The sequence below is a fragment of the Plasmodium gaboni genome, chromosome 12 (genome assembly GCF_001602025.1).
Source record: "Plasmodium gaboni strain SY75 chromosome 12, whole genome shotgun sequence".
Classification (NCBI taxonomy): domain Eukaryota; phylum Apicomplexa; class Aconoidasida; order Haemosporida; family Plasmodiidae; genus Plasmodium; species Plasmodium gaboni.
The window spans coordinates 1,769,440-1,782,290 of NC_031492.1; the positions used below are offsets into that span (position 1 = coordinate 1,769,440).

At 19.7% G+C, this 12,851-nt stretch overlaps 4 protein-coding genes across 4 annotated transcripts; 3 read left to right on the plus strand and 1 right to left on the minus strand.

The window, feature by feature from the left end:
• Positions 1–201: 201 nt before the first annotated feature.
• PGSY75_1250500 (putative AP-3 complex subunit sigma) lies at positions 202–1,181 on the plus strand (the record flags this gene model as incomplete). The annotated part of the gene is made up of 6 exons (XM_018787060.1): positions 202–270; positions 359–486; positions 581–656; positions 807–878; positions 962–995; positions 1,087–1,181. The coding sequence occupies 6 exons, from the start codon at positions 202–204 to the stop codon at positions 1,179–1,181; spliced, it is 474 nt and encodes a 157-aa protein (XP_018640925.1).
• A 367-nt stretch (positions 1,182–1,548) lies between these two features.
• Positions 1,549–3,795, minus strand: PGSY75_1250600 (putative eukaryotic translation initiation factor 2b, subunit 2; the record flags this gene model as incomplete). The annotated part of the gene is made up of 1 exon (XM_018787061.1): positions 1,549–3,795. The coding sequence occupies one exon, from the start codon at positions 3,793–3,795 to the stop codon at positions 1,549–1,551; it is 2,247 nt and encodes a 748-aa protein (XP_018640926.1).
• A 1,995-nt stretch (positions 3,796–5,790) lies between these two features.
• Positions 5,791–6,476, plus strand: PGSY75_1250700 (hypothetical protein; the record flags this gene model as incomplete). Its single annotated transcript, XM_018787062.1, has 2 exons — positions 5,791–5,928; positions 6,081–6,476. The coding sequence occupies 2 exons, from the start codon at positions 5,791–5,793 to the stop codon at positions 6,474–6,476; spliced, it is 534 nt and encodes a 177-aa protein (XP_018640927.1).
• An 864-nt stretch (positions 6,477–7,340) lies between these two features.
• On the plus strand, positions 7,341–12,406 carry PGSY75_1250800 (putative DNA repair protein rhp16; the record flags this gene model as incomplete). Its single annotated transcript, XM_018787063.1, has 2 exons — positions 7,341–7,527; positions 7,686–12,406. The coding sequence occupies 2 exons, from the start codon at positions 7,341–7,343 to the stop codon at positions 12,404–12,406; spliced, it is 4,908 nt and encodes a 1,635-aa protein (XP_018640928.1).
• Positions 12,407–12,851: the final 445 nt, after the last annotated feature.

Here is a 12,851-nt window from a genome sequence, read left to right on the forward strand (position 1 = left end):
AACTTAACATATTATTATAAAATGAAAAAATAAATTATATATAAGTATTTTTTTTTTTTTTTTTTTTTTTTTATATTTAAATTATTTCTTATTTAATAATGTAATAAGTATGATCTTTAGGTGAAAAGTTTGTAATTATTATTATTTTTTATTTTATTTTTATTTTTTTTTTGTTAAAATATTATAATATGTGTTATAAATATGATTAAAGGTGTACTGGTAATAAACAATAGTGGAAAACCCCGTTTCTTACGTTTTTATGATGAAAGTGTGAGTTAATATAAATATATATATATATATATATATATATATATACATATACATATATATGTATGTATATTTTTATTTTATTTTATAGAGTCATGAGAGGCAACAGCTAATAACAAAAAGAGTTTATGAACTAATAAAAAATAGACTGGATATGGAATGTTGCTGCTTTATAGAAGATGAAGAATTATTTTCATCGGATATAAAAGTTGTATATAGGTTAGATTATTTTATCAATATGTATATAATATGTATAATATATATATAATATATATATTATATAATTTTATGTGTTTATTTTATTTATTTAAAGACACTTTGCGACCTTATACTTTGTTTTTATCATTGACTCAATGGAAAGTGAGCTAGGTATTCTGGATTTAATACAAGTAACAAAATAAAACAAAATGAAATGAAATAATATTTTATGTGCGTATATTTTGCCTATTCATTTTTTTTATATTACCCAAATGTTATATAATATATATATATATATATATATATTTATATTTATTTATTTATTTATTTTGTTGGTTTAGGTTTTTGTACAAGTTCTAGATTCAAATTTTGAAAATGTTTGTGAGCTTGATTTGATATATAATTATGAACAGGTAAGGGGCAGAATATATGAACATAAATAAATAAAAAAATATTATATATATATATATATATATGTATATATTTTATATTTCAGATAAATTATATATTAGATGAAATAATAATGGGAGGTAAGAAATATAATTTTTTTTACAATTTTTAATGAGACAATTACATATATATATTTATATATTTATATTTATTTTATATCTTCCATTGTAGGTATCGTTTTAGAAACCAATATAGACACTATTCTTCATTCAATTAATGGTTCTAAGAGATTAATAGAAAATGAATCTTCCTTTTTCGGAGACTGATTTGAAATTATTAATAAAAAAAAATTTTTTTTTTTTTATGTGTTATTATTTTATTATGTTTTAAAAACACAAATATGTTATATATATATATATATATATATATATATATAGTTGTGTTTTCATATTTACTTTGTTTTAATTCGAAATAAAAATATTTATTAAAGAACGTAAAAAATTTCCTCATATATATTATTACAAAAAAAAAAAATACATATATATATACATACATATAACAAATGAATATTTATATTGTTGTATTTTAAAATGATATGCGGAAATTTTAAGAACAAATAAACATATATATATATATATATATTTATATTTATATATATATTTAATATGTTGTTGGCTTTTATTTTTTTTTTTTTTATTCAAAACTCAAGTCCATATCGTCGGGGTGATATCTTTTCTTTGTTATATTATATAACTGGAAAGAATCTACAGGTCCTACATCTGTTATATATAAAGTTATTGAATGTTCTGGTATGTAATCATATTTTGGAATTCTGACATGAAGATTTTCAACATCTTCATCATTATATATAAGAGATGGTCCAGGTTGTAATTCATTTTGTCTTAGAGGATCATATAATGGAACATATATTAATTTAAATAATGGTAATACAATAATTACAGGTTTAGAATGTAATTGTGCTGAGCAAGCAATATTATAACCACCCATTTTTGTAATAGCTCCACCTGATGAAGATACAGCAACAGAACCTAAAACAACTTTAGTAATTTTAGGTATGACAGCAAATACAGCTGCATCAGATATATATGTTGTATCAACACCATCATCACTTAATGATTGAGACATTTTATATCCATTTCTATTAATATCTCCTCCTACAACTATAACAGATATTCCATCTTTTTTTTTATTTATAGTTTTTAAAAATTTCTCTACTCCTGCTGAATATCCAAGTGTTAATATTACATCATTCTCTGTAAATAAATCATATGATGTTCTTTGTTCAGCCTCATCCCATGATGTATCTATTTCAGCTATAAGCTCTTCTATACCTTCTATTATAGAATGTTTCAATGTATTTGTAGCTGGTATTTTATAAGTGCTTTCATTGCATTGCTTTTCAAAATAAAATGAAAATGATTTATGGAAGTTTTTTATTTCACGTTGATATAATGTATTTGTGTTTATATCAAAGTTGTCTAAATTTTTTGATCCCTGTTTGGAAATGGGCGTCATATTTTTTTTCTTCACCTTGTTCTTATCACAACTATTATTACTACAATTAATATTATTACTACAATTAATATTATTACTACAATTAATATTATTACTACAATTAATATTATTATTACAATTAATATTATTACTACAATTACTATTATTATTACAATTACTATTACTCTTACTATTAATATTACTATTTTTATTATTCCTGTTGTCAGCATGGTTGCACATTTGAACGTCTTGGTTGTCTTCATATAGGTTATGATCAATCATATTGATATTTTTAATATTATCCATATAATTATTATTATATAAATATAACTGTTTAAAATGCTCTACTCTTATTATTGTTAATACTCTTCTTATTATATTGGGTATTACAAAAAACATTTTATTATTTTTAATAACTTGTTTACCTAAATATTTTATAATTTCAATTAAATCAAATACATTCTTCCATTGATATATCTCTACAACCTTCTTTAACACTTCTGCGATCTTTTTACCTACTGAATTACTTCCATTTATATTACCATTTTTAAATCCACTTTCTAATAATTCAATAATACCGTTTAACCAATAAGCAACTAATAATTCTTTTTCTCTTTCTTTTTTTTCCTCAGAACTTTTTTTTTTCTTCTTTTCAAATTGAATTTTATTATAATTTATGCTTTCTTTATAATTACATGATTCATTTGTTTTTTCATATTCAGAATCTGGAGAATTTTCTTTAATTTCTTTGTCATATGATATGTTAGATATATTTGATATGTTATATATATTTGATATGTTATATATGTTTGATGTTTTCTCTTTATCATTAATATGATTTATACTATTTATTTTATTATTATTATTATTACATATTTTATTGTTTATATCCTTTTCATCTATATGGTAGGTGTCTTTATTTTCTATATTACTAATATCACTATGAATGTTTCTCATTTTATTTATATCATCTTTTTTATTATTATCAAATATCAAACAACCCTTTTTTGAACTTGATGTTTTAACTGTACTTGGATCTAATCCATGTAATATATTATCATTATAATTATCATCTTTATAATAATCTTCTTTTTTTAAAAAATCATTATTCTCACATCTATTAAGTGATAAATAAATTTTACTATCAATATTATTCTTAGGCTCTTTATTTTGTTCTACATTAGATGTTATATTAGTGTTTATTTCACTCACATCATTTGAATTAAATATATTTTGCTTTTCCTTTGTATGTTCTTCTATATTATTAAAATGGTTATGTTCTAATAATTTATTATCATTATTATTATTATTATTATTATTGTTGATATTATTTTTTATTTCGTTCAACTCATAATTTGAATTTCCTTGATTTTTATTTATATTTAAAACTTGATCATAATTATTCTTTTTTACATGTAAATCCATAATTAGTTATTGCCTTCGCTTTCCCTCGATTATAATAATAAATCTAATAATATGATTATTAATATATATTTTATATATTATGGTATTTTTTTTTTTTTAACTATAAAAAAATTTATTCATATATATATATATAAATATACATATATATATATACATTTTAGTTGACTATTTATTTTTGTATTTCCTTTATTTTAATCATCTCATATATAACATAATATCAAAGGGACCCAACAATGCTGGACGTTTTTTATTTTTTTACATGGATAAATTTATAAATTCACATAAAAAAAAAAAAATTAATACAAGAATATAAATAGATATAAATAACCAAACATATAATTATATTGGTGAAAGTATATAAAAAAATAAAAGTAATATTAATATAATATAAAAATATGATAACAACATAATATGTATTTCTCTCACTCTACATATATATATATATATATATATATTTATAAAATAATAAATAAATGAATATTTTTATTAATTTAATAAAAGGTTAAAAAGTTTATTATTATTCATATTCAATTCATTAATGTATTTTATTTTTTTTTTTTTATTATCTTTATTTTTTTTAAGTTATTTGTTATATATAATACAGTATGTTTATAACAAAACATAACATACAGCATATATAATATATATATATATATAATATATATATATATATTTATATATCATTATATATACATTTTCACTTTTATTTAAAATATGTATTTTTTTTATTTAGGATGAATACATGATAAATTTTGGACTTATAGTCTTGTTTTATTTTTTCTTTTTATTACAAAAAAAAAAAAATAACAAATACATATATAAGTATAAAAAATAATAAAATATTATAAAAATTTATATATAAATGTAATATATATATTATATCATATTATTATAAATATTCAAAAAAAAAAAAAAAAAAAAAAAAAATATATAATACAAAATAATAATTTCAATATGTTTTACAAAAATATTTATATATTTTGTAATACATTCATTTTTTTATTTTTCTTCTATAAAATATATATATATATATATATATATATATTATAATCATTTAAAGAAAAAAAGAGAATATACGCTTTATTACTATTATTTTATATATATCACTGTTAATGAAATTACAACATTAATATTTTACTAAATAATTTCAATTCAAAAAAAAAAAAAAAAAAAAAAAGAAAAATAAATAAATAAATAAATTATATAATAAATATGTGTACTAATATTATAAAAATAAAATTATGTATAGAAAAATATATTATATTAAAAAATTCGGATACTTTTTCTGGCGTTTATGAAAAAGGAAGAATTATTGGTTATATTAAAAAGTACATTTGAAAAATAATTGATATGCATATTTTATTTGGAATGTTTATAGTGTAATATCATAGTTAAGCTAAAGTAAATAAATAAATATATACATATATATATATATATATATTTTGAATTTGTGGTATTAAATTTTAGGTCTCAATGTGTACTAAATAATAGAAGTATATAATATATATATATATTTAATACTCCTTTTTTTTGATTTTATTATAATATTTTTTAATTTATATTATTATATTCTAATATTTATTTAAGACATTTTTAACTTTAATCCTTGAAAAACTTTTCGGTATAATGAAAAAAGAAGAACAATCTTTATAAAGCATGTAAAAAGAAATTAAATTTCTTATATTTTTTTAAATTAATAGTATTAATAAAAATATATATATATATATATATATATTTATTTATTTATATATTATATATCATATATAATTATTTTATTTCATTTTAATCATAATACAGCTTTAGAAGGTACATTTTTTTTTTAAACTATTATATTTAAAATATTGATATATATATTTAAATATACTCTTGTTTTTTTCTCTTCTTTTTTTTAATATCCTTATATTTTAATAAAAAAATTATATATTATTTTTTTATTTTATTTGTGATCTAGCTAAAATTCCAAAAATATTGGAAAATATAAGAAAAAAAAAAAAAATGGAACATGGGAACTTTGATGAGAAGTTTGGTGATTCCATATTATTGGAGTCTTTAAAAGAGGCTCTTCAAGAAATGATTGAAGAGTTTTATGTGGAAAAGGAGAAAGGAATACAAATATATAAGGAGGCATGTATGGTAAATACAAAAATAAAAAATAAATGAATAAATATATATATATGATATGTACATTATTTTTTTATATATAGCAAATAATATTTACAATTATATATAATACATACATACATATATATATATATATATTTTTATATATGTTGATTATATTTTAGAATGTGAAAAAAGAAATATTAGACAATTCAAATCAACTGTCAGATGTTCATATGAGTGGACAACTTAAAAGTTATTACTGTCGGAATGATATGTGGACATTTTTTTTTAAGAATTCTCTGTTTAAAATTAATAAGAATAAAAAAATGAAAAGTTCTTCGAAGGATTATAAAAATTATCAACCATTAAATTTACGAGTATATAAAAATTTTTATGACAAAAAGGAAGAGTTTCTAAAAAATTGTGTTGACAAAAATAATGTTAAATTTTTTAAAAACTTCCCTAAGCTTTATTCGAATATAGTTCATAAGGAAAACAATGAGATTGAGAATGATGATGTTTTTTTTTATTATGATGGTTTAATCAAAATATTATGTATAGAAGAATCACTCATATAAAGGGGTAAAAGTAAAAAATTTTAAACGCACATCAAAAAAAAAAAAGAAGATAATAATATTTGTGTATCTATTTTTAGTATATTATATATATTTATATGAAAAATTTGACTTTATTCATTTTTACATATATTTTATATTTATATATGATAAATGCTTTTTCCTAACTTTTATAAAGCTTATTAATTCTGATGATATGTTTATAAACATTATATTTAAAAAAAAAAAAAAAATATATATATATATATATAAATATATTTTATATAGAAAATGTGCATAAATAATAAAAAATTAAGATATGTATATTTATATATATATATTGAAATTATATTAGAATGTATATTCTAATGTATATAATAAAATACCTGATATCTAGAAGTATATATAAAAAAAGAAATAAATTATATAAATAAACAGGTACATATTATTATATATATATATATATATAATATATTGTTAAGTTTCTTTTCATTTTTATTATTAATCATAAAATAATAATAAATAAAAAAGGTTTAAAAAAAAAAAAAAAAAAAATTTAATTATTAATTAATAAATAAATAAAAGTAAAATTATTTTATATATGTACATTTGAGAGCATACCTAAATAAAATTATTAAGTTTTAAATATGTATTATAATTAATATAGTTGTGATTATATGCAGAGTAGGAGAAGATATATTTGTATGTACTTCTAATAATATATAAAATTATAAATAGTCATTTTATATTATACAATAGTAAATAAATAAATATATATATATTTATATTTATTTATTTATTTATTTATTTTATTTTATTTTTTTGGGTGTTGTATCTTATGATTTAAACTAGAACAAGTGCAGATATGTATATTATTAATAATAAAGTATGGCAAAAAAATTTGATCAATTATTTTCAAAGAAGGAAAGATATTTAAAAGAAATATTAGAAAGTAATTGTATATATGTAAAAGATTTAAATCATTGGGTTGGTACTAATTATATAGCTCGACTGAAATTAAAAAAAGAGCTATTAAAAGTAACCCCCAAATTGTTAATAAACAAAACACGTTCAAGTAAGAGAGAATAAAATGAAATATGATATAATTCATCGTTTATATGTTATAAAATGATATGCAAATAAATACATACATATATATATATATTATTTGTGTATACCTATATTTTTCATACTTTCAATATTTTTTTTTTTTTTTTTATTTTTTTTTTGTAGAAGCTAGCCGATGTAGGGTGTGCGGTTTCGCTATTGAAAAAGACAAGCTACGAATTGGATATCCTACAAAAGATCCGAGAGGTGATTACGGTTATATAAGTTGTTGGGTTCATATTGAATGTAGTAAAAAAATATTGTATTCATGTTTATATTTTAAAGAGAATGAGAATATATTAAAGGGATATTTACATGATTATAAGAATAATAATGATTATGAAGAAAATTATAATAAATATGAAATATATATTTATAATAATTTACAATGGGATCTTTTTTTTGGGGGTATAGAAAATATAAATGAAGAGGAGCTATGTAAATTAAAAGAGATTTCAAGACCATATGAATTAAAAAAAAATGATTTAAAATGTAGTAGTAGTTTTGAAATGTTAATAAATGAAGAAAATGAAAAAATAAATTCATTAAATTATTTAAATATAGAAAAGAAAATAACAAATTATAAATTTAGTGTACCTAAAGAATTAAAATATGATTTATTAGAATATCAGAAAGAAGGAATTTCTTGGATGATAAATCAAGAAAAGTCTAATGTCAAAGGAGGAATATTAGCTGATGAAATGGGCATGGGTAAAACCATACAAGCCATTACATTGATATTATGTCAAAAATTGAATATTTTAAATGAAAAAAAAGTAGAGCCACAAAATAATGTTAACGTGGAATATGATCATAAAAAGGAGGAGGAAGAAACCATGATAATGATGAAGGAAGAACATCAGAAGATCAATCCTATGTTACATTGTGATATTTATAAAGATGATGTGACATCCTTTAAAGAAACAGATATAGAATATAAAAAATCTGTTAAAGGATTAGATATAAAAAAATCAACTACTTATAATAGTAACAATAGATCATACTGTAATAATTCCAGTTCCAATGATTTGAAAATAAAAGAAGAATCAGAGTGTTGTAGTGTTATATTAATAGAAAGTGATGAAACACAAAATGAAAAAATTAATGATAAAAAAAATGTTATAGAAGTAAATGATTTAGTAGCTCAAAATGTATTAAATGAGAAAAAAATAAAGAATATAAAAAGAGAGTCTGTTCATAAAAATAATAATATATTAAGTTGTAATAAAAAAAATGATTTTGTTAATAAGCTTCAAGGGCAAACATTAATAATTGCACCTGTAGCTGCTGTTATGCAATGGAAATCTGAAATAGAAAAATTTATTGATGCGAATATTTTAAGTGTTTATGTTTATCATGGTAATTCAAAAATGATAAGTCATGAAGAATTAATAAAATATGATATTGTTATAACATCATATGCAGTTGTCGAAGTTAATTTTAGAAAGATTGTTAATAAACATAAACAACCATGTGAATATTGTGGTAGGTTATATCTACCAAATAATTTAGATATACATAAAAAATATTTTTGTGGTCCTACAGCTGTGAGAACAGAAAAATTGAAAAAGAGAAAAAAAAAAAATAAGGACACGGCACTTGTTGCTATGAAAAAGTTTGATGAGACATTTGTTCCAACACCTAGGAATGTGCTATTAGAAATTATGGCTAATAGTAAAAAAGAATTAGAACATAATGATGATATTAAAAAAGATAATGAAATATTTGACAAAACTATAAATGATAATAATAGTAATAATAATCAAAATGGGAATTATCAAAATAAAGGAAAAAATAATATATCTAAAAAAAAAAAAAAAATAAATAATCAAATAAAAACAAAAAATACACAAAAAGATGGTAATATAGATGTTATAGTATTATCATCAGATAGTAGTAAAGAAAAAAGTTCTTCTTCTTCTTCTTCAAAAAATTCTATATATTCTCCATTGTCAAGAAAAACATCGAGTAGAATAATAGACTTAAGTAATTTAGGATTTGATAAAGAAACAATGGAAGATGTTATTGAGCGTTTAAGTGAAGGAAAAAAAAAAAAAAAGAAAAATATAAAAAATCATCGAGATGTTAAATGGAATGTAGTTATTAAAAATATGTTAGAGAATTTTTTGTATAATATAGATATGAATGACAAATGTAAACATGTCTTGATTAAAATATATTTAACGACTACAATAATAGAAAACACAGAATTAGAAAAATTAAATGTGGGTGAACTAAAGGTTCTTCTAATAACAATGGGTAAGCATATATTTGGAACCAAAATTGAGTTAATAAATAGAATATTAGTATCAGCAAAATATATACGCAAAGAATTATATGACAATAATACAGACCAAGAGAGAAAAGACAAATCGTGTATTGATAATATGGATGGAGATACTGATATTGATGTGACTAATAAAAAGGCAAATCATAAAATTTGTAAAGAAAGGAAAATTAAAAAAGAGGATGAAAAAAGTAGCATTGAGAAAAAGCGAAAAACGGTGAATATAAAAAGGGAAGTGACAATAAATAAGAAGAGGCGAAATACGACAGATGGAGGGTGTACATTGAAAGGTAAAGGAAGAAAGAGTGAAAATAATACAAATGATGTTATTGGTGATAATAATAATAATAATAATAATTCTTGTTGTAGCAATGAAGAGAGTTATACAAATAATAGTAGCGATGAATCTTATCGAGTTGATTTATGCTCTAAGAAAAAAGAACCCAAAAATAAAAAAAAGATAGAAAAGAATGGGAGAAGCCAAAGGAGGAGTTCACGTAAGAGTTCATGTAAGAGTTCTTTAGAAAGTGAAATGAAGGAAGAATCTAGTAATTCATTTTGTAGAGATGATTATGACAATTCGTCAAATTCTTTTGATTCATATGATTCCATCATTGTTAGAAAGTCCAAGATGAGTAAAGAAAAGAAAAAAAGAGAGAATATGAAAATTTTTGATGAAAGTGCGTTACATCAGATATATTGGAATAGGATTATTTTAGATGAAGCACATCGAATTAAAAATAGGAATACATCTACTACACAATCAATTTTGAATTTAAAATGTTGTGGTTATAGATGGTGTTTAACTGGAACACCTTTACAGAATAGAATTTCTGAATTGTATAGTTTAATACGATTTATAGAATTTTATCCATATGCTTATTATTTTTGTTCAAAAAGAGATTGTAGATGTTTATTATTAAATTATGAGATGAGAGATAACAAATATTGTTATTTCTGTAATCATTCAAGGATAAATCATTTTAATTATTTTAATAAAAGGATATTAAAACCTATACAGTCGTTTGGATATAAAGGAGAGGGTTTAAGTGGTATGTGTTATTTAAAGAATGAAGTATTAGATAAAATATTATTACGTAGAACTAAAGGTGAAAGGAAGAGTGATATTAAACTGAAACCTTTAATTATAAAGATAAGAAAAGATAGATTAACAGATGAAGAAAAAGATTTTTATGAATCTTTATATAAACAAACCTCAACACAATTTAATACATATGTTAATTCAAATACGGTTTTACATAATTATGCTCATATTTTCGATTTATTAAGTAGATTAAGACAAGCAGCTGATCACCCATATTTAATTATATTTGGTAATACATTTTTAAGTGACCCATCTGGTAAATTTATAAAAAAAAATACAACAATAATTCCAGCAATTTCAAATGATTATGTGTGTGGTATATGTTTAGAAAATGTTGACAAACGAAATAATATAAGTACTAGATGTAATCATAATTTTCATAAAAGTTGTTTAAAACAATATATAGAAAGTTTCGAGATGGATTCTGGTTTTCATGAAGAAGAGGAAAGGAGTGATTCTGAATTTAAAAATGGTAATATTATAAAGTATAACACATATAATATTGATACAAATGAGGGTATGAATATGGTTAGACATACAAATAGTTGTAAGTACGATATAGTAATGAATGACAATATGAATGACAATATGAATGAAAATATGAATGACAATATGAAAGACAATATGAACAATAATATGAATGACAATAAAGATATATTGAAGAATAAAAGAAAAAACTTGGAAAAGAGATCTAAATCCATATCTGTTGTAAAATTTAAAAATAAAGATGGTTATATAAATTTATTAAGTAATGATGAGAATATAAAAAACTATCCATTAGGATGTCCTGTATGTTTTATTCCTTTAACAGTTGATTTTAATCTTTTAGTAGATAAAGAAGAAAATGAAGAAGATGAAATTATTATTTGTAAAGAAGAAACTACTTATATAAATAAAAGTTTTATTAATAGAATCAATACTCAAGAATATAAATCAAGTACTAAAATTGAAGCAGTATATGAAGAAGTAAAAAATGTAATAGATAATACTGATGATAAATGTTTAATTTTTTCACAATATTGTTCTATGTTAGATTTAATAGAATATCATTTAAAAAAAAATAATATTGTTTGTTCAAAATTATTAGGATATATGTCTATGATATCAAGAAATAATATATTATATAATTTTAATCAAGATAAACAATTAAGAGTATTATTAATAAGTTTAAAAGCAGGAGGTGAAGGTTTAAATCTGCAAGTAGCAAATCGAATTTTTATTGTAGATCCATGGTGGAATCCAGCAGCTGAACTACAAGCCATTCAAAGAGCTCATCGAATTGGTCAAAACAAAACAGTATATGCTATACGTTTTATTATAGAAAATACTGTAGAAGAAAAAATTATTCAACTGCAAAATAAAAAACAGTTAGTCTTTGACAGCACTATTGGTGATTCTGGAAATGCTATGCAAAAATTATCAAAGGAGGATTTGGCTTTTCTATTCCACTCATAAAAATTCAGGTACACAAATAGGATAATACATATATATATATATATATATATATATATATATATATATATATATATATATTTATATATATATATCTTTTTTATTTATTTATTATTTTTTTTTAATATGTTTGCATTAAATAGTTATAAAAAAAAAAAAAAAATCACATTTTTTAGTTCATATTTATGGTGCCAGACACACTTTATAAATTTTACTTAAAAATAAAATGACTTATATATATATATATATATATATATTTATATATCATTTAAAAAAAAAAAAAAAAAAAAAAAAAAAAAAAAAATTTTATTTTATTTTTTTTTTTTTTTATTTTATTTTTTTTTTTTATTTATATATATATTTATTTTTATTTTTTTTTTTTTTTTTTTTTTTTTTTTTTTTTTTTTTTTTTTTTTTTTTTTTTTTTTTTTTTTTTTTTTTTTTTTTT